Genomic DNA, 22,341 nt, shown 5'->3' with positions numbered 1-22,341 from the left:
GAGGCCCGGTGTCTTGTTGTTCCTATTGTTAATTAGGTTTGTAGCTGATGAAGGTAGTGTATTTGCTGGGCTAAAGCAGAGCCAGTAGCGCGGTGTGCCACCGCCAGGGTTAGACAGACCCCCCGGACTGCCCGGCATCAAGGTACTAAGGGTGGATGCTTTAATCCAGCACGATTACAGCTTTCCTTTTTTCTTTCTTTCCTTCTCTGCCGGTCCGTTGCGTTGGAAGAAAGCAAAGTTTAATTGGGATCCGGAAACAGTTGGCATGATCCACGGCTCTTTTTTCTGGGGATACATCATCACCCAAATCCCCGGCGGGTATATCTCGTCCCGGTTGGCAGCTAACAGGTAACGGCGGCCTCAGCATCCCCCGGGGACGGGGAGGGGGGGTCAGAGCGGAGCAGGGGCCGGTCCTCCAACGCAGGAACACGCGTGAATCCTGGACTTAAGGATGTGCCGGTGCCTTGGTCACCGATCTTCAGACCCTCCTGTTGGTTTCTTTTTCTTTTAAGCAGTCGTTTTAAGAGGTTGTGGCAATGATAGTCAAATATTCAGAGGCAAATTCAACGATTCATTATTTCGTCAAAGCTTGGGGTTTGGTGGTTTTTTTTTTGTTTTTTTTTTTTTGTTTTGTTTTTTTGTTTTCCCACTATTGAAGGACAGAATTTTCAGATTTTTGTTTTATTTTAATGAAAAAGAAAACCATCAGCGGGAAATTTTCCATTCACGCACAAATGAATTTAGAATGGTCGAAAAAAAGCATGTTTCAATGAGGCTTCCACAATGAAAAGGAAGTGCAGATGGTGCGGGGACTTAAGGATTCGTTTCTATGGTGTCTGGCAATTTCTCAAGCACCCAGGGTGCGATTCTACCTGTTAATTAGATCCTCTGAGTATTCAAGACACATGAGGCTTTCACATCCATGCTTAATGCCACGGGCTCATCGTTTGCAGAAGTAGCCAAGGTCCTAATTCTACCCTTCAAAGCAGTTACTGAGTGCAAATGGATACTAAAATCAGCACTATACACCTTTAACCCTGCTTAGGAGTGTGCAAAATCAAGAGTAGGTCTTGCGTTGTCTAGGCTCACTTGTGTTTGAGAAAGGTGTGGAGAGAGAGGGGAGCTACAGCAAAAAATGCTCTCCCCAGGGTAAATACCCTTTAGACAGAAAGCCTCATTAAAAATGATGAGTGTTTACTAATGGAGAGATGCTCTGTAACTGAGACAACCCTAACATCCCTCCTTTTATGGCAAACAAACCCAAATGCAACATTGATTAATATGGGGTACCCATTGCTTACCTGTTTACAAGTGCCACCTTTCTGACTCTGGCTCAGAAATGCAAAAGCTTATCTTAAATGACAGTTATCAGCCACCTAAAGGGTTCTTTCCCTTTTCTTCCTTTTGAGCATTTTTGTATCTTCACACAGTAAAAGTGTAAAGGAGTCTGTAGCTCTGCAGGATTAATCAGTGCTTTGCTCATGTAAAGAGTGAAGAATTAGATGCAGAGAATCCCAAATCTGCCTTCAGTCACCCCAGCAACGTCATTGAGGTTATTTGGGTCAACCCAAGTGTGATGTGGTGTAACCTCAAGTATTTGCAGGACAATTCCCAGGAAAATTCAGTAATAGAAACATAGCCTGGCATACAAGTGAGACAGATTTTCCTCTTCACAAACATTTACACTCACAACAACAAATGAGTACGAGTCCCAGTTATTAACTCAGCAGTTCTCACAGATTAGTGATTATTATGGTGGAAGCCTCTGAGACAACTCTAACACAAGGCAAATGACTTTGTAAATCACAGATTTAATTAAAGAAACTAGCTATGGCATACATACCAGTAATTGGAAATAGTAAAATGTGGATAGTCACTGTAATTTATATTTAGTTTGTAGGTAAAAATGCCAGAGAAGAGAGTTCTGGGTCATCAGAGGTAGTGGTTGAAATAATAGCGCACTGAGGAGGCCAAACCTCCAGTTAGTTCCTGAATGCTACAAATAGATTTTGACATCTGTATGTTCAACTTGAACAGAATGACTATAGGGTAAAGCAGCATCCAAAATAGGGTGCAAGTCATCAGGTCCATACCCTTTCCAAGAAACTGTGGGAAAGTCAGACAAGTGCATACACAGGCCTCAAGGCAGAGAGCACCAAAGGAACATGACCTACTCTAAAAGTCTCTACTGAAATGTGTTTAGTGCTCCAGCCACAACAGGTCCCTTCACACTGTGGTGGATGGCAGCCAAGGACTTCTTCATATTTTTATAAATCTCATTTAATATCTCGGTGATGTCAGTGGTTTCCTTTGCATTCAGAGCAAGTCTGAATTTTTACAGAAAAAAACAAATTTCAGATGTGCTCTACATAAAAGAAGAATAGGTCCTAGAATAGCATCACCAGCCTCAAGATGACCTGTGAGAGACTCAGCCTTGAGCTCAAGAAAAAGGGAGATATTTAAGATATTCATTCCAGGAAGGGAAGGAGATAATGGTGGACATGGAAAATATAGCAGGAATGAGAAACTGACTCCAAGATGCTTAAAGGAAGGGAACTGGGAGGAAGGATCAGGTGCACTTTGTGAGCTTAATTTGTTAGTGACAGGGAATTGCTGAGTGTATGGCACCAAGTTTGCCTGACATTAAGAGTCAGTCTAGCAACCAATTATAGAGATTGGGTTGACATAATTTGATAGTTTTACTGAGATACACAATACGGAAAAAATGACTCTCCTGTGGTATCAAGTAAGCCTTTCTACACACAAGGCATTAATTTCAAGCTGGGCTGAAACCCTTTGTTTTGATTCTTCCTCTGATTTAAAATGCTTAGTGCCAATCAAGAATTAGGAACCGTGAGCTCTGAACTCTCTATTGTATTTTTCTTCAAGTGAGTCTGTCGGTGGGAAGCATTTTACCGAGATCCTTTCCTAATTGTGGAGCTCAAGGCTGGTGCTGCATGATTGTTCTGCTCAGCCTTGACCCACTGTTCTTATCATGCACAGCTCCACTTGTGACAGATCAGATTTAGTGGCTTACAGATCTACAAGTAGTAAATGAGGTTTCTCAGGAACTTGCACTTGATAGCTTTGATATCAATTTATCTCATGCTGCATCACTGAGAATTTTCTGTTATAGAGTATTTTCAGCCCAACACAAAATAAAACACTTTATATAGAAGACATGTTTACAAGGCTGTAGCACCAAGAATGTCAAACAAAACTTCAAAAATTCCAGAGAACAGTCAGAAACAACACTTATCCTGAGCATTTACCTCTCAGGTGGTCAATAGAAGTTGGGTTAATACATTACAAAGGTTAGTGCTCCTGAACACTTTCAACCTTTATTGACTTCTGCAGGAACAGAGAACCTTCAGTACATTGCAAGACAACATCATCTTCCAAAAGACATGGATTGGGCCTCAGGTGCTCCCTCATTTGCAATCAGTGAAGCTTTAAACTTGCATCCTTTGAGTAGTGTGTGAAAACAGAAGAGGATTCCCTTTCCCCACAAGAGGCTGGAGACCTCCCAGAGGAGGATCTGCCTCTGGAAAATGCTCTATGCAACCAACCACAGCAGGCTGGGGGTATGAAGGGAGCATGATGTGGAGTCCCATGGGTAGAGTTTGCTACAGCTATCCCTTTACTTGGGGTTACATTCTCAAAGAACAATGAGCAATTAACCCTGTCATCGATTAATTGTGACATGATGATAGCAGAGAGCATTGAGCAGGCACTAGTAGTTGAGAGAAGAGGTATCTTGTCACATGGACATCCAGGCTGGCAACTCATTCAGGTTACTTCTCCTATCTGAACACACATACAACCTTACACTAAACAAAGCTACTGGACACTGGGAGTAGAATTCATGGTCCCTGCAGAGATCTTTACATAACTATCTTTATTGCAAGAAAATCACCCACAATTCAGAGGTTTGGGGACTGCAGGGGCAAGGATAGACAAGCAGATTCCAGAAACAAATCCAAAATAATATAAAGGTTGATTGGTCACAATCCTTTCTGGTTAGTAATAGCAAGGCTTTCTTTCCAAAAAGAGAATGAAATGAGATTTTTTTTTTTGAGATTATTGGGCATTTGATGCCATTTTTTTTTCACTAAATCACAATGGATTTTGACTAGTGTCAGCAGGGTTTTCAGGATGAAGGAACAGAGATGCTTTTGCATTATTTAAAAGTATTTTTCCTTGAAGAATACAGGAAACATGAACTTTCGAGTGTGATGCCCTACACGATGTATCCACACTATTCAATCAGCAAAGCTATTACTCATAATGGCAGTTAATATCATTAAAAGCACATAGATCTCATTTGAATGCTTTTTAACGACAGGTTTCAGTATCAGCATTACAGAGGCTCCAGCCAGAGGGGTTGCCATCATATAATTACAATGCACTGTGAACAGAAAGGGCATGAAGTGCTAACAGTCCTCCAGCCCCACCTCATCTGAATTTCCACTTAGTCCACGAGAAGAAATTTTGATAGGGCTAATCAGAATTTGTACAATCTTTACATGTTTCTTTTTAAACAATCATCATTCTTAGTGACTGAAACCTTAATAAAGAAGAAATTTTGGGTTTGGTGGTTCTTCACCTCTATAATTCAAATTTTGATTTAAATGGAATGCATTTAAACATCAGTGGCCAAGATGTTGAAATGTTCTGCAACAATGCTATGAAGGCAGTATTCTGATAAGAAATTCAGAAATGTCATCTAATAATTACATTCTTTTGTAGTATTTAACAACGATATTATAAATGGATTTTTCTGTTCTGATGCTTTCAAAATAGCAAACTGGAAACTGGTGCAGTCTTTCTTGACCTTGAGCTCCTCTAGGGAGATTTATAGTGTTTATCTAAGTTAAAAAGCACTTCAAATCTGAAGTGTATTGTGTTGCCCCCAGAATATGCATATCTCTGCCTATGTACTGTATGAGGACCCCAGGTTACTTGGGGTATTGGCCAGGTCATTCCATGGTGTGATGAAACCCATTTTTTATTTGATACTATTATGATACTGCTGAGTAGCCCTTAAAGAAACCCTACTGTGAGCTTCACATTTTATCGGCCATTTCTGGAGTATGTATAAATGTTGATAAACTTGTCGGTACAAAAATGACGAGACAATTAGGTGATATAGGAAATACCATTCAGTAAACTGAATTGTTTGATAAATATGACTCTTAAGTGCAAAGTAACACCAAAGAGGGGGCAACCACCCGGGAAAGCTGAGTGGGAACTTAAGTGCTAGGCAAGAAACCCATCATGAGCTTCCAACATAATGCTGTACTAAGGAAGTCACTATAATCCTTTTTTACTTTTCTGTATTTAGTGTAGTGAGCATATTTAGGTCAAGGACACTGACTTTGCATTGTGGTGGGTATTTTGGGTACACACATATTAATATCAGTGTTGAAAAATTAGAGATTTATTTAGAGATCTTCAATTGCTTAAATGATGATAGTATATAAGGGCACGTAGTGAAAGAAATAGCAAGAACTATATATTCAGGATATCAGTATATGAAGAAGAATGCTAGGAGGTAATCTGATTACAATGTATGCCACTGGAAAATCACTGAGAATAATGTGTGCTTTAGTCCCATGGGAAGATAATAACAAGAAACAGTAAATTATAGCTGTATAAATAAAAAAAGCATAATGACTAGGTACTGCTGGTCCAACCAGAGAAATTATATGTTAGATTCTTCTTCTTTGGGTGTTAAATTCCTATATTAGAATTTCTATTTTAGCTATTATAAAACGTTTTCAGTACAAGGATAATTAAGCAAAATATAAAGGATAATCAAGTGGAATATAATGGTTAATGCTGTAGTGAATCTCAGGCTAGATGGCCTTAAAGCCAAGCACTTGTTCTGCTTTAATCTAAAAACAGAATAATTTTATTAAATTAGTATTTTCTATTTCACATTCATGTAACTGCAAAGCTGCATCTGCCTGTGAATGAAGTCCCTGCTGTGCTGTCACCCATACATGGGAAGGTGTGAAACTGTACTGGTTTTTACCACCTCATCTCAGGAGAATTTAAATATTGTTATGTTTTAACTGCTGATACCCTCTTTAAAAATTCTTTTAAAACCACACTGGAAATCTGTAATAAACCCTTTATTCTATCAAAAGCATTCCCAAAATGCTGTGGCAGTGTTTCCTCACTGATTTCCTAAGTGAACAGCTTAAACACTTACTGTAAATCAGGAAAGATTCTCTGAAATGAATGGGACATCACTAGATTACACAGGGTAGGGAATTAATTCCCAAGTTTGCAGTTATATATTTAAAATAGAAATGCAGGTTTGGGCTGCATGTGCCAAATAATGTTTCACAAATAGATCTGTACTAATCACAAACTGGCTTTTTAAAAAAAAAACAAAACTGAGTGACCACTTTAGCTCGTTTGTGTCTATGCAAACAGAACTTTCTTACACAAAGGATTACAAAGGGCAGAATAGAATAGTAGTGTTTAAGTAATTAAAGTCTCCCTATAATTCTATGATAATGACACATATTTCTAATTATCTGTTAAACTGCAGTGGCACTATTCCATTAAAATCATTACTACACAGCTACCCTAAATGTCTCTACAATGCAATTATCTTTCATCTATGTTGAACTCTTCATCATTGTCACATTCTCAGCTGAATGAAAATATATAAATCAGCCTTTCACTTCAAATTCATCTTTGTTTTTAAAGTGCCAGTCATCTTGTTATTAAGGACTAAATCCTTCTTTCCAGCAAGTAATCCGATAGGATTATTTGCATGAGTAAGATGGATGATATTTCAGACAACTGTGTGCCAGTGCATTTCATCTCAGAGTCCCAAAGATTTTCACTTTAACTGTGTCATTAGTGTGTCAGTGAAATCAGTTTTAATTCCAAAGCCATACTTAATGACAACAAGCATAAAGAAATGCAAGTTGAAGGATTGGTTTAGAAACACAAGGACAAAGATTTCCTAGAACCTGATATCTTCACACTGTTCTGCTTGAAGAAGAGAAATAATTCCCCCCCTCTTTAGCAGGTGTACATATCGTGTAGTTTTCTGATTTGCAAACAATGTATAATTCTCAGCAGAATGAAGGAATTTGGGGAGGGGTAGACAAGAGCCAACTTATGAACTCCTGAAGACATAAATTGACCTTGCACTGTAAGACAGAACCCCTGAAGCTGTACTTGCCAAGCCCACTTTTCACAGTCAGTTCAAAATCCTGCAGATGAAACTGGGTGCTGCTGTGAGGTTCCTTTGTTTCCAGGCAAAGAAATCAATATTGCATACTACTCTCCCCTAGATGATTCTGTCACCCTACTGCATTGCAGGGCCTTGTAAGCACCAGTCACTGCAAGAAGGATACCGGGGAAGGGTCCAGCATGGCTGGTACCGCTGCTCTCTCTGCCATATGGCTCAGGGTCCTTCCATTTTTCTGTCATGAATGATGAAGCTGTTTTCACAATTTAATGATGCAACAAGGGATTTGGATAAGGGTTTTGGTTGATAAAAGGGGACCTCAGATGTGTGACAAAAATTAATAATGTATCCTAGCCATTATTATACTGGATTAGATGGCGGGAGGTCGGCTTTTACATATTAATGCTTCATGAAGGGCTTATAATAGGATTTTGTATGAAGGGCACACAGACACACATCCCCCTTCTCCCTTGTACACATATGAATGAAAATGACCTGTTTTATCACATTTATAAAAAAAAAAAAAACAAAGCTGCTATATTACAGCTTCTGGCCACAGACTGTTATTAAAAAGGATCTCTCATGAAGCATGTTCAAGCTAAGACTGGCACTTGGGAATAAGGGCTCCTCTCTAATGTCAAAGGTAGCTTATTCTGTCTGCTTTGCTGGGCAGCTGAGTTCATCCACCACTCTAATATTCATGGCATAATCCCAGCTTTGTTAGCCCTATGTCATTTATGCAAATTAAAGGCCTGATTCAGAAAAAAACACTAAATTCTGTCTATCATTTCTGAAACCACAAACTGTCAGAATGAGCATTCCACAGGAATATGTCTACAGTGGAAGGGTCATCAGGGTCATCAGGAAATTAGCCTATACTAGAGACAAGTCAGAATGATGATAAATGTCACAGAATAGCTGAAGACTGTCTCCTCACACTGGGTTTATTTTTACTTAGTCCATATTAAATACTTAAGCATAAATAATCAGCAGAAAACATAAATAATCATAAACATAATTAATCAGTTGTAATCAGTATGATTGTAGACTAAAACTAGAGTAAGAGCAACATTATTAGGAATTACAGAGGAGAGGAACAAGTGACATGTAGGTACATAGTTAGCAAACATCAGTATAGGTAATGTAAATATCCCACATGAGGGACTACTTAACAGTTTGCTGTCAGGGATGTAACCGTTGGTGCATGGGGGAACAGCTGAAAAAGTGCAAAAGACTGTCATGAAGAAAAGGAATCTTTTCACAAGCCAGGAAGAGCACTGCTTACAGTTACAGACATAGGAAGCAAGTAAGCCATCTTTAATGGTGTTAAATTTTTAGCTCAAACAAGAACATTATAAGCTAAAATATTCTTTTCTCTATTACTGTGAAGCACCTGTACAACCCTCAGTTGACAAATGTGGATGCTTGGAATTATTTGGGTATAGGATGGTGGCAATTGTCAAGATACTAAATCTTAAACTGCATCTACTCTCAGTGAGCTATTTCATAGAATCCCAGACTGGTTTAGGCTGGAAAGGACCTTAAAGCTCATCCAGTTCCAGCCCCCTGCCATGGGCAGGGACACCTTCCACTAGACCAGGTTGCTCCAAGCCCTGTCCAACCTGGCCTTGAACACTGCCAGTGATGGCGCAGCTGCAGCTCCTCTGGGCAACCTGTGCCAGCGCCTCAGCACCCTCACAGGGAAGAACTGCCTAAGAGCTCATCTCAATCTCCCCTCTATCAGGTTAAAGCCATTCCCTCTTGTTCTGTCCCTACAGGCCCTCATTAAAAGCTCCTCTCCAGGTTTCTTGTAGCCCCTTCAGGCACTGGAAGCTGCCCTAAGGTCTCTCTGGAGCCTTCTCTTCTCCAGGCTGAACCAGCCCAGCTCTCTCAGCCTGGCTCCAGAGCAGAGCTGCCCCAGCCCTCACAGCATCTCCATGGCCTCCTCTGGACTTGCTCAAGGACTAAATACAAAAATTTTAGAACCTGTCCCTGTTTGTTCAGATATAACTAACTAGAGTAGGATTATGTCTGAAATTTTGATTTATTTTTGCATTCCATCCTCCACTGCTCCAAATCCTTTGAAATAAGTATCTGTAGAAAAAATGCTATGCAGTTTACATAAAATTACACCAGATGCTGACCAAGCTGATAAAGAAACTTCTTATTTCTTAAGATTATATTATCCATGATATGTCAATACTGTCAAGTAACTTTGTTTCCAATACTCTCCCAAGCTTCCATGTAATTCCTACTGCATGTATGATATCTTATAACCAGAGCCCCCTTTCTGAGGGGAAAAGACTAATCCTCTCTGAAACAAAACCCACGTTATGATTCTGACATTGTTAATTCCAGGCACTCTATCCAACAGGTATCCTTAATTGTTTCTACCTGATTTGACATTTCACCCCAATACGATATGTAGGCTGGATTTCATGCAATGAGATGCTGTTTGGGCTGGCTGCATAAAGACACTAATGTCACAGTCACTTTGTTCTGAAGAAATCTGTACTTGCTCTGAGCAATCCTGATACAATCAGCTGTAACAAGTGGCCCATACATCAGAAAACACTCCACAAAGCAGTACAGATGTAGCTTGTGAGTCCAACACAGCGCACGTGTCGTCCCAACCAGCACCTCAAAACATTTTAAAGTTAAAACCACTGATGATTTCTTTGATTGGTGTATTATATATCACTAAATCAACAGAGACAGTTGAATCACAGCCTAAGCCCTGGCACTTGGTAAAGTAATTTGAACACGAGGGTCTTGGTTTGAAACATGATCTAGCAGATGACATAAAGATCAAGCCATCCTGAAGCTAATGATCTATAAGAAACATGTCAGAGTTTTATCTAGACATATATAGACATTATCATGGATATAATGAGTTATAAAACAAAACCCCAGGTTTGAGAGATTCTTCAGCTGAATTCAAACAGGAGATAGGGAGGGGTTGGTAAGGTGACCAAATGAATTAAGGTGAAGAGGGCCTGGCTTGCTTAGTGATGCAAAGGATAGAACAATAGGATTGCTATTGGGGTAAACTTCAGAGATTAAACCCCTTAAAGTAAAATAGCATGGGTACAAGACACCTACTAGATGTTAGAAGTAATAAGCTGGAAAGACCTCCAGAATAAGTAGGACAAATGCTAATTACTTCTGAGATGAAACCTGATGAAAGGATGATGTAATGTGCTTGCTGGTAAGAGCAACGATCTGAATTTAATGACCCAAGAGTATTACACTTAGCATCAATTGCAGTGGTGATGTCATCCAACAGTGCCCAAGTTCTTCACCAAATACACAGTGACATATCAAAACCAAGTTTGTGAATAGGCAGTGGAACGCGCAGCCTGAAAACTTCTTAGGGTCTTGGTTTGACCTGTGTGAGTCAATGGCATCAGTGGGACTTAGAGAAGGAAGAAGGCCTTGGTGTTACTGATACACATTGACTTTGCCTCTGCATGGCATTTCACTCTGGTGCTAGATCCAGCCCTTATATGGTCCGTTTTGCTAAAAGACTTGTGAATATTTTGGGATTTCTTTATCATCAAAGCTGGCAGATCAAACCACAGCAAATTCAGATCATCAAAATGTTCATGCTCTGTATCAAAGTCTTAGAAGGCCTCATCCCACCTGATACTGGTAAAGAAACACTTTGTAAGAAAAGAAGGTTTATAGGCCTCCTCAACCCCTGATACTTCTATATCAGGGTGTCACTGCACAATTCAAAGGAAAAATAAGTTATAAAAGATGATCACAAATTGTCATTGCTAGCAACATTTGCAGAAGGAAGGATTCTGAAACACTGCTGCATGTCTACAGGCATTCCAGCTTGCTCCTACCCTGTTTCTCCCTAGACATTATGTTTTACTCAAAAAATGAAGCATTTAATCCAGAATTCAGCCTTGCACTTCCTCTCAGACAAGAAATTCTACATGTTGTATAAAAATTAACATAATGAGTTCTATTTTGTGGTGTTGGCCTTTTGCAGGAAGAGGTGTGTCAAAGATGAGTGATAGTAGCGAGAGTTAAAAAGAATAAATTTTAGAAATCTTGAGCTGACAGAATAGTCTAAAAAGTCACTTTGTGTAATCTGGGTTCAGCAGTGAGCTGCTGCTCCTGCCCTGGGACTCACCAAACAAGCACTGCTCAAGAGCAAATGCCAAAGGATAGTCAAGGCACAGTTGTTTTTTTAGATACATTCGATAAGTTAAGGTATTTCATATGCTTTAGAGCAGACGTAGCATTTGGTTTCCATAGTAGTTTAATTTTCACAAAGTTGGGCCAATTATTTAGAGAACAGAGACATAGGTAATTGTGGAATTTGTCAATTATATTAAGAAATTGCATAAACAGAAATACATGTGATTCAGACAGCTAAGGAACTGACTCCTTCCCATATACAAGTGAGGGATTTTCACTTCCAGTCACTGGGGTGAGAGGATGCTTCCATGCAGGACCCCTTACATTTTGATCTCATATGTGTAAGCCAATATGTCACCCATCTGGCATTTAGCGTGTGGTGTGCATCTGTGCTCACACTGGTCTCAGCTCACTTTTTGAGCTGCCACTTCTTCCAGCTGAGTAACAGTATCTGTAAGGTACTTCTATGCAGAATACTCATGCAATATGAATTCCCTGGAAAAGGTAGATGAGAACAGTGGGGCTGCACAGATGCAGATTAGAAATCCAGACATGAAAGCAAATACATTTTTTTTTTTCTCTTTAGTTTGTCCCCGAAGAGAAAAATGAGCCAGCTGGCTTGAAATCCAAAAAGATTAATTCCCCCTGCAACCTCATTCAATTCTAAGCATTTTTCCTAAACTGCCAGAGTCATTTCCTTCTTCTGCTCCCATCCCAAACATCTCTTAGTCAAATATGATCTTGCTATTATTACTACTTGTATTACAGGAGAACTAAGGCACAGCTCATGACCTTCATATAATGCCAACGTCAGTAAAACACTGAGGATCAGTGTTAGATTCTGTCTTTCAGGTCCAAGTCTACTGAGTCTAGAAATAGAAATAGATAAGCAAATTCTTTGTTTCAGAGCTGCTTCTGGTCACTTATGAGGACCAGGTTTTATCTTTTTTGTCTCTCCTAGACATACTACTACTGTATTTATTCATTTGTCTTCTTCTATATATATATGTGTGTGTATATATAGGCATATAAATATATATATAACAAAAAACCCAACTGCGTGTATATGCATATATGTATACAGTTTCTGATTTTGAGTCAAAAAGGGATTTTCCCCCAAGTCTAGGACTGGTGGAGGCATTTCAGTGCCAGAGCCAGGAATGGTGGCCGCATCATTGGCCTGTCCTCCCCTGTCACTGTGGCATGCTGAGGTTTTCCCAGTTTACCTGCAATCTGCTAAAGCTCTTCATTTGTGCCATGGCATTCACACATGTTAAAAAGTTGAGGGTTGGACTAGATGACCTTTGAAGGTTCCTTCTAACCCAAACTAATCTATGATTCTGTTTTGTGGGGTTTGGAGTGTGCGCAACATACCTCTGACTGAAAATTCAACAGCATGGCTACATGATTTCCTAGTCGGAGCTCAATCCAAGTGACACCACACAGCAAGGCTTGGCTCACTCTGTAAGAGATGTGAATGTTAGTGGTGTTTGTGCTTGAGGTGTGAAGCCTTCTCCACAAGCCCATGTCACTGTAGAAAGCAGGACTGAAGAAATGCATTGTCAGCTGCAAGAAAAACAACTATGGAACCCTGCATGCTGTCAATTTGCCATGGAAACATAAGGATCTTAAAGAAAAACATGGTTACTAACCTACTGTTGGAATTCATATTGTAGCAAAATTGAGCAAATGTGAATTGTTTGGAAGCAGAACAGAAACACAACAGATCATAAAATCACTAGTTTCATAAACATAAGGAAAATGTAAGTACAAAAAAAAGAACAATTTCATTTGTGAGGTTGATGTGTGGGTCAGTAAAATACTTACAAATACCTTAAGAGCAATCAGAATGTTCTATTTCCCAATTAAATATATTTGAATGTGTACAGCATTCAAATATATTTTGGTTTATTGTAGCTCAAACCCATTCTTCTTTGATCTAAAGCGTAATAAAAAGAGCTGAGATATTAAATATAACAGTAAGTTTGGACAAAAGCCAGAACTATATTATAATACATTGTTAGGATGAAGAGTTTAGTATGTATGGAGGTGAAATAAGTGTAACAAAACAAAAGAGCATGAAGGAGAAATACTCATTCTACTTGTGAATGTGCACTGAGATGCAAAGTAAATGCAGGAAGATGTATTTGCTCTTGAATAAGAGTTATAGAGGAAAACGATTCATTAATAGCTGTGTACTAAATTCATGGTGCTGCTTTAAATGCGCATTCAAAAAATTTATAAAAAAGCTATTTCTCACAAGAATCATAATTGAACTCTAATTTATTCTACATTTAAATACATATATTTCCTTTTGAGGGAAATTGCTCTGTTTTTGAGAAGGCCGTTCCTACAAAGTATAGGTCTGAGAGACAATTGACTTACAAGTGACACTGTAGAATTATTTCCTCATCTGCTCCTCGATGTAATTAAATATTCACTGATACTTGTGTGTCTAAATACAGGCAAGAATTTCACTTCGGAGATGCATGTCTCTGATGATTCCATAAATTACATTTTCCTTTCTCTTCTAGAAGGAGCAGAAGCAAGGAAACAGCTTCTCTTTAATGAACATGAGGAGAAAAGCAATTCTGGGAAACACAGCTTTCAGTTGTGGCAAACAGGAGCTGATTGCAGATACAGAATTGAAAAACTGGAGCAAATTTCCTTGAAGAAACAGCTACCTAGCACAACAATTTTACAAATTTCATCCTCCTAAAGAAATGGCATTTTTTAGTATTCAATCTTGGCATGATTTTAACATGAGTAGTGCTTTAGAAAGAGTTGCACTGATTCACACTAGCTAAGAATCTGCTCCAGCAAGTCTATGGACAAACACAAATTTAAAACCATATTGCTGCAGTAGGCATTTGGCTATGTAACTGCTCAGGAAAGAAAGACTAAAGGGTACAAACCAGTCCTTCCTGTTTATGAGCAAAGAATGATTTTCTTGGTGGACCTTTAGAACAGTTAGAGCCTATTGCTCTTCAAAAATGGCTGACAGGAACATCTCACTTTTTAAAAGAAATTATTAAAATCACAAGCAGAAATCCTGTGAGTCCCAAACTCTTATCATTAATATATAAAGATGAAAGCAAATGAAACCCAAGACTCATTGTGGTTTACATGAGCACATGGAAGTATTAAATGGTAAAGAAATGAACTGCATATACTTCTGGATTAGAAACTTACACATAAGGAAGAGTAAAGGTGGAGTTCAGGCCAGAATAGTTCACATACTGCACCAGTCCTAGTAAAGGTACTGAACATGCTGCCAAACAGAGCCAGAACTTCACTGCACAGATAGAGAGATAGTGTTTAACATGAGGTGGGGATCACAGGAAACACAGTGATAAGACAAGATTTAGAGCTATTGAACTAAGCTTTATTACTGTGCCAAGGCTTTTTTTCTGCTGCCCTTTAATATTTGTCAAATAGAAGTGGAGTACACTCAGTTATTTAATGATACAGATCTTTAAATAATTCTAAATTATTCTAAAGAATTCTGTCATTCGAAAGAAAGGATGTGCAACATAGATGGCTTTGAGGAGAATTTTTGCCTTGAAACTTATTGATGCTTCCTGCTCCTTTAGCCTGACATCTGTTTCTTACTAACTTATGGCACTGTACCAATTTCTGAAGAACACATGCTAAGGTTAAAGGTTTCTGTCAAATCATTTCCACATCAGATACTGTGATGTCATATGTTAAGACATCTCCGAGATTTATCTTAGCATTACATGGTCTTGTATAAAGTGGCCAGTCATTGCTACTGGTTTCATCCCTTTGCATAGTTCCATCAAAAGGAAAATGGTGGAAAAAAATATTATTTCCACAATGAATGAACATAAAAATGATATAATAATGCTGGAGAAAAGGCTTTCTCCTATAAGGGGCAAATATTAATTGAAATCAAGTTAAAATTCAGTCAAAGCAGTAGAATTTTGCAAATGGATCATCATTTCACACATTTATTTTGACGTTGTAATACTTTTTATTGAAAGCAATTCCTAGGATGCTCTTGGAATCAAAATCAGCAGTATTCAATGAGTAGCCTCTGAAAAACCAGCAGAAAGAGTGATCTGTTTTCTATGCATATGTGATTCCAAATTGATTTACTCTTGTGTCTAAGAAAATCCCAGCTCTGTTTGAAATTCTTCCTGCTGCTTTGTCATTTATGAAGGCAGATTTTCTACAGCTTCATATGCAATGAATGCATGGTGCCACTTTCTTACAATTAAAGCATTAATGAAAATCTCTCTTTTTCTTGGCCACCTGTTTTAGCAAACCATTTGGAGACCTAGCTCCTAATTTCTCTAGAGGGTGGTGAATTCAATCAGATTTGGTTGAAATAGATGTGAAAATGAAAGGGTGGGGATTTATAGGCAGAATAAGATGTATAACCATGATCGCATAAGATGTATTTGCTTAGGAAATTAAGCTAAATAGATGTTTATGTCCATGTTTGGTCTGGGTCTTATCAGACAAGTTGTTACAATAGATGGAAGTAGGCACTAATTCAGTCCAGCATTTAGTATATTCCTGACATAAAGAACATATGTTTAAATACATCTATATTGATACGTGAACATATGTGGAGCAAGTCAATTAGAACAACACTGAAGTTACTTTCTTGTCTTTTGTTTCCCCATATCCACAGAGTGTTTGGTGCTGCTATACTGCTGACATCCTCACTCAACATGCTCATACCATCTGCGGCCAGGGTGCACTATGGATGTGTCATCTTTGTGAGGATCTTGCAGGGCCTTGTAGAGGTAAGGAGAAATCACAAAATAACCAGGAAAAGGGACAGATGTTTGTTAGCCTTTAACTAGTGATTGTGATTTTGGCAGGGGAAACAAAAAAAGGCTTTTAGTTTGTTACTGATTTCAGTGTAATGGGTTTCAGCATATGGATTACAGCTATTTGATTTTCCCTCATCTATAAAATTTATAGCAAAGTTGTCTCTTGCTAAGAAGCTGGTGAGGGATGTATTTAGCAGTGAAGTTTCACTGAGATCTTGTACCACATAGGGCTTATACTGGTGCTGTTTTCAGCAGCTATTTCCTACCCAGCCTCCCAGATTAAATCTGTAATAAGGAACTAAGCTTCTATCATAGTCCCTGATCACACTCTTGTTGGAATGAATGAGAGATTTACCATAATTTAAAAGAGAAAAAAATTGAGCCTGCCTTCTAAACTTTTTTTTTCTTATTTTTTTACTGAAAGACAGATTTTTAGGCCTGTGATCGCTAGTTCTTTGCGCCTCAGGGTGCACACTTCCACTGAATAAGCTGATCTTAACTCATGCCCTTTATTGTATAAAAAGACTCCAAAAGAGGGTGCAGAATGTGCTTGAAAGTTAGGTAACTGTCAGTCAAGTTCTTAAAGTATGTGTATAAATATGGATGCAGTCCTGAAATGTGATCTGTGAGGAAAAGAGGTGAGCCTGTCTGCAAAGAGGAACAGAAGCAAGCGGGTAATTGCAAAAAGAACAGAGACGTTTCTGTAATACTATTCAAAGGTATTGTGAATACAAAACATCTCAAACAGGAGCATTTGAGAAGGTTTATAATAAAACATTACAATGCTAATATCATGTATTTTTTTTTTAAAAAAAAGGCAAAAAGACTGAAATAAACCTGAAATTTGGCATAGGATCTTTCAAACCAGAAGAATGTATTTTACAATGATTGCACATTGAGACTGATAAGCTCAACATTTATAATAACCTCAACATTTGCAAAAACTTATTCTACTTTTTGCATGGGAAACAAATCATCAGACTAAGAGAAAATTGACTGTAACTATACATGCATCAGAGTTATTCTTAAGCAGGAGTTTTGAGGAAAATTGCTGTACATTCCATATTACATTTTCTAAATTATCAATACTGCAGGATGTAATTACATTATTTATTTAATTGTATTTTTCTTTATTAATAGTAACTTAAAGGCTGGTTTTCAAGAGAGACCTAAAAAATAACTGGTTTAAGATCAAACCAACTAACATCATCCAATTATTTGCTTTAAGTACTCAAGAAGGCTCATTAAAAATAGAGTGAAAATCTTCTCTCTAAACATTCTATTTTTAAGCTCTTATGGATCTTGTTTTCTAGTTTTAAAGCAGTGGAGCAGTAATCTGTATTTCCTAAATTCTACTTAAAATGTTAGATGAAAAAAAAGTTGGAAGGCCACCAAAACAGAGGGTTGGAGAAATCAGCCCAGTATTAGAGACTCCAGAAGGTCTGTGCTTTCATCTTTCCTTCTTGTGCATCAAGATTCTTTTTAATTCTTCCTAAGTCTCTCTTGGAAGGGGGAGAGGTAGGAAAAGGAAATGAAAATAATTGTGATTCATAAAGCCTATTGAATGCTTTGGAGTGATACACAAACCCCATTTCAGCTTGAATAGAAATCACAGTTCTTCTACGGCTGTGCTCAGACCTTGCTATAGGAATGCAAATTATTCTCAACTTCTTGTTTCTAGCAATTAGAAATCATAATTGTGCAAAGACACTGAAGTGCGTGCGTGATGATCATTAGCTAACCTCTGATACCCATTTCTCAGGGGGTCACCTACCCTGCCTGCCATGGTATTTGGAGTAAGTGGGCCCCCCCATTAGAAAGAAGTAGGTTAGCAACCACCTCCTTTTGTGGTAAGTACCTTTCTATCCTTGAGTTTCTTGCATTCATAATGTAAAACTATTTGAGACTGATTTCTCCTTTTTCATCAACACATCTTGTTTTTTAGGTTCCTATGCAGGAGCTGTTATTGCAATGCCTTTAGCTGGAATTCTGGTGCAATATACTGGATGGTCTTCTGTGTTCTATGTGTATGGTATGCAGTTTTGCTCACCTCACTCTGATATTGTATGATCTTATTCTACCCTTTCTAAAAATGTAAAAGCTACTGGTAAGAGGCCAAAAAATGAGAAGTGGGTCCATAAATCTAAAAATACAGTTGAGAGAAAAGAACGGGGAAAGTACAGAATTTAAAGGAAACAGTAGGAAAGCAACATTATTAAATAAGAAGACAAGGCAGTTCATGGTGAAACCTTGGTCACTTCCAGTACAAGTAGTGCAAACTGCTATGCAGCTCTATATAATCTCCTGTCATGTAAAGTTGCCCTTTCATTTATACAACTGTAAATTTAGAGTACTTGCCTAATGTCCTGATTTTTATCTGAAGACCTACATAATTTTGTTCACACTACTTGTGCTGCCTTAACTTACACCAACAGAAAAGAATGTCCCAAAGGAGCTCATTCTACAGTGTAAAATTGATGTGAATTAGGGGGACACCTTATAGAAATTTTATAAACTACTCAAGAAGTGCACTGCTATGTTGGAAACAATGCCACAAACTTGTGTTTTGCAGGTTAGTGCAGTCATCAAACAACTGTGGCTTAAAGCAGAATGGGACTTCATTTTCAGGCTGGTGAAATGAAATGGAAGCTGGGTCATTGCATTGCATTCTACAAATTGATGCTAAAACATCAGTGAATATTCACTTACAGTTAAATGATTCTTAAATTAAAGAAAGAAATGTTCTCTGTGCTTCAGCTCTGCATGCACTTCGCACAAACTGCATTTGCAGTACCCAACTCTGTTAGAATGACTCAGTAAAGGAGCAGTAACAACAACTGCCATTTAAATTTGTTATATTTATTCGCATATCATAGATTTTTTCCCCCCTTGTTTCCTGCTTTACTGTTAGATTCTTTTTAAAGTCTTTATTTTCATTCCAAAGGGAGCTTTGGTATAGTCTGGTACATGTTTTGGCTTCTGGTTTCATATGAGAGTCCTGCAATGCATCCTACAATCACAGATGAAGAAAGGAGATACATAGAAGAAAGCATTGGAGAGAGTGCCAATCTTCTAGGTGCAATGGAAGTAAGAATATTACTCACACACTTGATTCCTATCAGATAGTAATAAAACTCCCTAAAACCAAATAGAAAGAAACAGACAAAAAAAAAAAAACCAAACAGCCTTATTCTTTAAGGAAGAAAATAATGTCTCAAACAATTGATTTTCTGGGGGTAGGGAGTTCTGAAATCTACTGATTGATTTCTGGGTGAATATTGCTTCTGAACAAACAGAATACAGGTTCCAGTTCTTCGAGCACATCACTCATGGAATTTCTGCCTGTTTTTCTACTCCAAAGTATAAAAAAGAGCTATGGTTGCATTTGAAATTGCAGTTTTATTGCGACTTTTATAATTTCTTGAGTTCAAGCTGCTAATTTCCTTCATATATAATCCTTTCTGGAAGGGTTGAAACTTAAACAGCAGAGGTTTAGACTGGATATAAGGAAGAAATTCTTTACTGTTAGGGTGGTGAGGTACTGGAATGGGTTGCCCAGGGAGGTAGTGAATGCTCCATCCCTGGCAGTGTTCAAGACCAGGTTGGATGAAGCCTTGGGTGATATGGTTTAGTGTGAGGTGTCCCTGCCCATGGCAGGGGGGTTGGAACTGGATGATCTTAAGGTCCTTTCCACTCCTAACTATTCTATGATTCTATGATTTCTTCTTCCTAAAAGTATACTGGAGGAAAAGCACTACTCAGTGTCTCTTGAAGTCTTCAGAAATTCTAACAAAGAAAATCCTGTCTATTCTCTGTTTCATTTGCAAGAAAAACTGCAAGTTGCGCTCTTCATTATGCTTTCTAATTGGTCAGAACATTGGTTCTTGTTTGAATTCAGGAATAAACCATTTTTTTCTTTTCTTCAAAAGCTTTGATCTACGCTAAATAGGGAACTAGAAATATTACATTTCTTAATAGCTGACAGTTTTAGGAGTTCTTGAGGAAGTGTCTGGATTGCTGACAGCATTCAGCAGTGTTCATGGTTTCTCACACCTACAAGTGTTTTTCAAAATGTGACATGAAATGAGATACTGAAACACTTCAAAGGATGTCCACATAACTAACTTAAGCTGGATAATATCTGTCTATTTTTTGTTTTGCTTTTTTTTTTAATTAAACATTTTCTGGAAGTGTTTGTATCAATAGTTCAGGTATTTCTAAAATATTTAGGCTGAATTCTTCCATAGGATCAGGTTAGCTTTTCTGGCTGGCTTCCCATTAATAAAGGCACAGTTAAAGTTTAGCTCTCACTTAAGTGTAATTTAATAGGTATAAAAGTTATTGCATATATCCATTTATGGACTGGTTTTCTGGGAAGAAAAGACAGTATTCCAATCAATAGTAGACTAAATTCAACCTGGAACCTTGCTGAAGTGATTTTCAAACACTCATCTGGGTCTGGATCCTGTATCAACACAGATGGGCACAACCCTTGGCTCATGGAGAGGTGCTGGGACTCAGCAGGACTGTAGTTCTGTCCATCTGTCTTTTTATCCATTATGCAATTAATGTTAAAAATACAATAAAACAAACAAAAAAAAATACCTTGACCAAGCAGTTTCAGCTGAGACTTGATAGAAAAAAATATTATTCAGAATATTTTATTAATATGTAAATGCAAAGCCATGCTTAAGATAAGTCTGAATGAAATTGTGGGCTTGCAGTGTAAAATCTGTTGCTTTGCATACAGCAACATTGTATTTTAAAAACATATTATCATTTTGGACTTTGTATGTCCATGTTTACATAATGGAGATAATAGCACTTACATGAGGGCTGCGATACAGCAAAGTATCACTGAGTTTCTCCACTTGTGCATTTTGTAGTAATTTTTACTTGCTTTTGTTTTCAAACTAAATCATGATCATCCAAATGTGGACGAGTGTCCTTCTTGATAATTGAACTTATATGGATTCAAATATATAGAGCTCTGCATATATAAGCTTCTTGCAGTATAAATAAAAATACCACATAGAAAAAGGGAAGACAGATGGTTAATAATGATCAAAATGATGACTGGATCCCCTCTTGTGTGTTTCAGAAATACAAAACTCCATGGAGAAAATTTTTTACATCTATGCCAGTCTATGCAATAATTGTTGCAAACTTCTGTAGAAGCTGGACTTTTTACTTGCTGCTTATTAGCCAGCCTGCTTACTTTGAGGAAGTGTTTGGATTTGAAATAAGCAAGGTATGTAAAAAATAATGTAAAGCTAAGTCAGTATCAGAGCTACTTTTGTGGTATTTAATAGCAGGAGGAAAGGAAAGTGTTCTGTATCTTTATCATGGGTTTACCAGCCTCGAATCTTATCCCTCCTAGATATTGTTCTCTTGAGCAGCACATGGAAGTACAGAAACAACAGTGGCAAGGGATTGGATAGAGAATGTGAAAGCAGGGTGAGATTTAGTGATGATCTGCCTGGGGCCATGATGCAACCAGATTTTCAGTTAGGTGCTTGAAAACTGATTGTGCGTGGTATTAGAAAGGTATGGAGAGAGACATTACACTTCTGTCCCTCTCACCCCAGGGCATGCAGGATCCCATCAAAGCTGTAAAGAAAGCACTGACAAGTGATTTAATTTTTCCAGGTGCCTTTTACAAAGCAGGACCACCCAGTTTAGGAAGAAGAGTAGTTTTTCATCTTACTATATGTTCCTTTAATGTGGTGAAAACTGCTCCCCCTTTTTCACTTAGGAAATGAAAGAGATGGTGCAAAATATAAGGCATAGGGAGGATCTAAGGTTCCATGTAATTCATATGAATTTTGGATCAGACCTGAATGTCAATAGGGATACATGCAAACAGTCCTTCAGAGTTATAGTAAGCTTTCTACTAACACAGATTTCCTGCTTGTGAAAGTGCTGAGGGCTTGTGCTTTTGAGAGACCTGTATTGTTTTGTTATTGTTCACTCAGGTATTGTCACCCTAACTTGAGGTGTGACAGCTGGATGAGTAATGTCCAAAGTGTTGCTGCATTATGGAGTAATGTCGTCCTGCATTTAAAGATGGGCTTCTATATTTAGCTGGACTTCTATTAAGAAACTTTGCCATGCTTGAAACCATCTGTTACACATGCAATAAGAATGGTCGCATTCTATTGAATTCAT

At 38.1% G+C, this 22,341-nt stretch overlaps 1 protein-coding gene across 2 annotated transcripts in view; it reads left to right on the top strand.

Annotated features, from left to right (window-relative positions):
• SLC17A6 (solute carrier family 17 member 6) overlaps nucleotides 1–22,341 on the top strand; it is a 31,587-nt gene that overhangs the window by 3,980 nt on the left and 5,266 nt on the right. Inside the window, exons 3-8 of one of the 2 annotated variants that reach the window (XM_005150573.4) lie at nucleotides 230–348; nucleotides 16,029–16,143; nucleotides 17,936–18,023; nucleotides 18,119–18,205; nucleotides 19,118–19,260; nucleotides 21,275–21,424. In XM_005150573.4, coding sequence (XP_005150630.1) covers nucleotides 230–348; nucleotides 16,029–16,143; nucleotides 17,936–18,023; nucleotides 18,119–18,205; nucleotides 19,118–19,260; nucleotides 21,275–21,424 — 702 coding nt within the window. Of the gene's footprint in view, nucleotides 1–228; nucleotides 349–16,028; nucleotides 16,144–17,935; nucleotides 18,024–18,118; nucleotides 18,206–19,117; nucleotides 19,261–21,274; nucleotides 21,425–22,341 lie in introns of both variants that reach the window. The other variant, XM_013129453.3, reaches the window with a different exon arrangement.

Source organism: Melopsittacus undulatus, chromosome 8 (assembly GCF_012275295.1).
Source record: "Melopsittacus undulatus isolate bMelUnd1 chromosome 8, bMelUnd1.mat.Z, whole genome shotgun sequence".
Classification (NCBI taxonomy): domain Eukaryota; kingdom Metazoa; phylum Chordata; class Aves; order Psittaciformes; family Psittaculidae; genus Melopsittacus; species Melopsittacus undulatus.
This window is presented reverse-complemented; position numbering and strand designations above follow the sequence as displayed.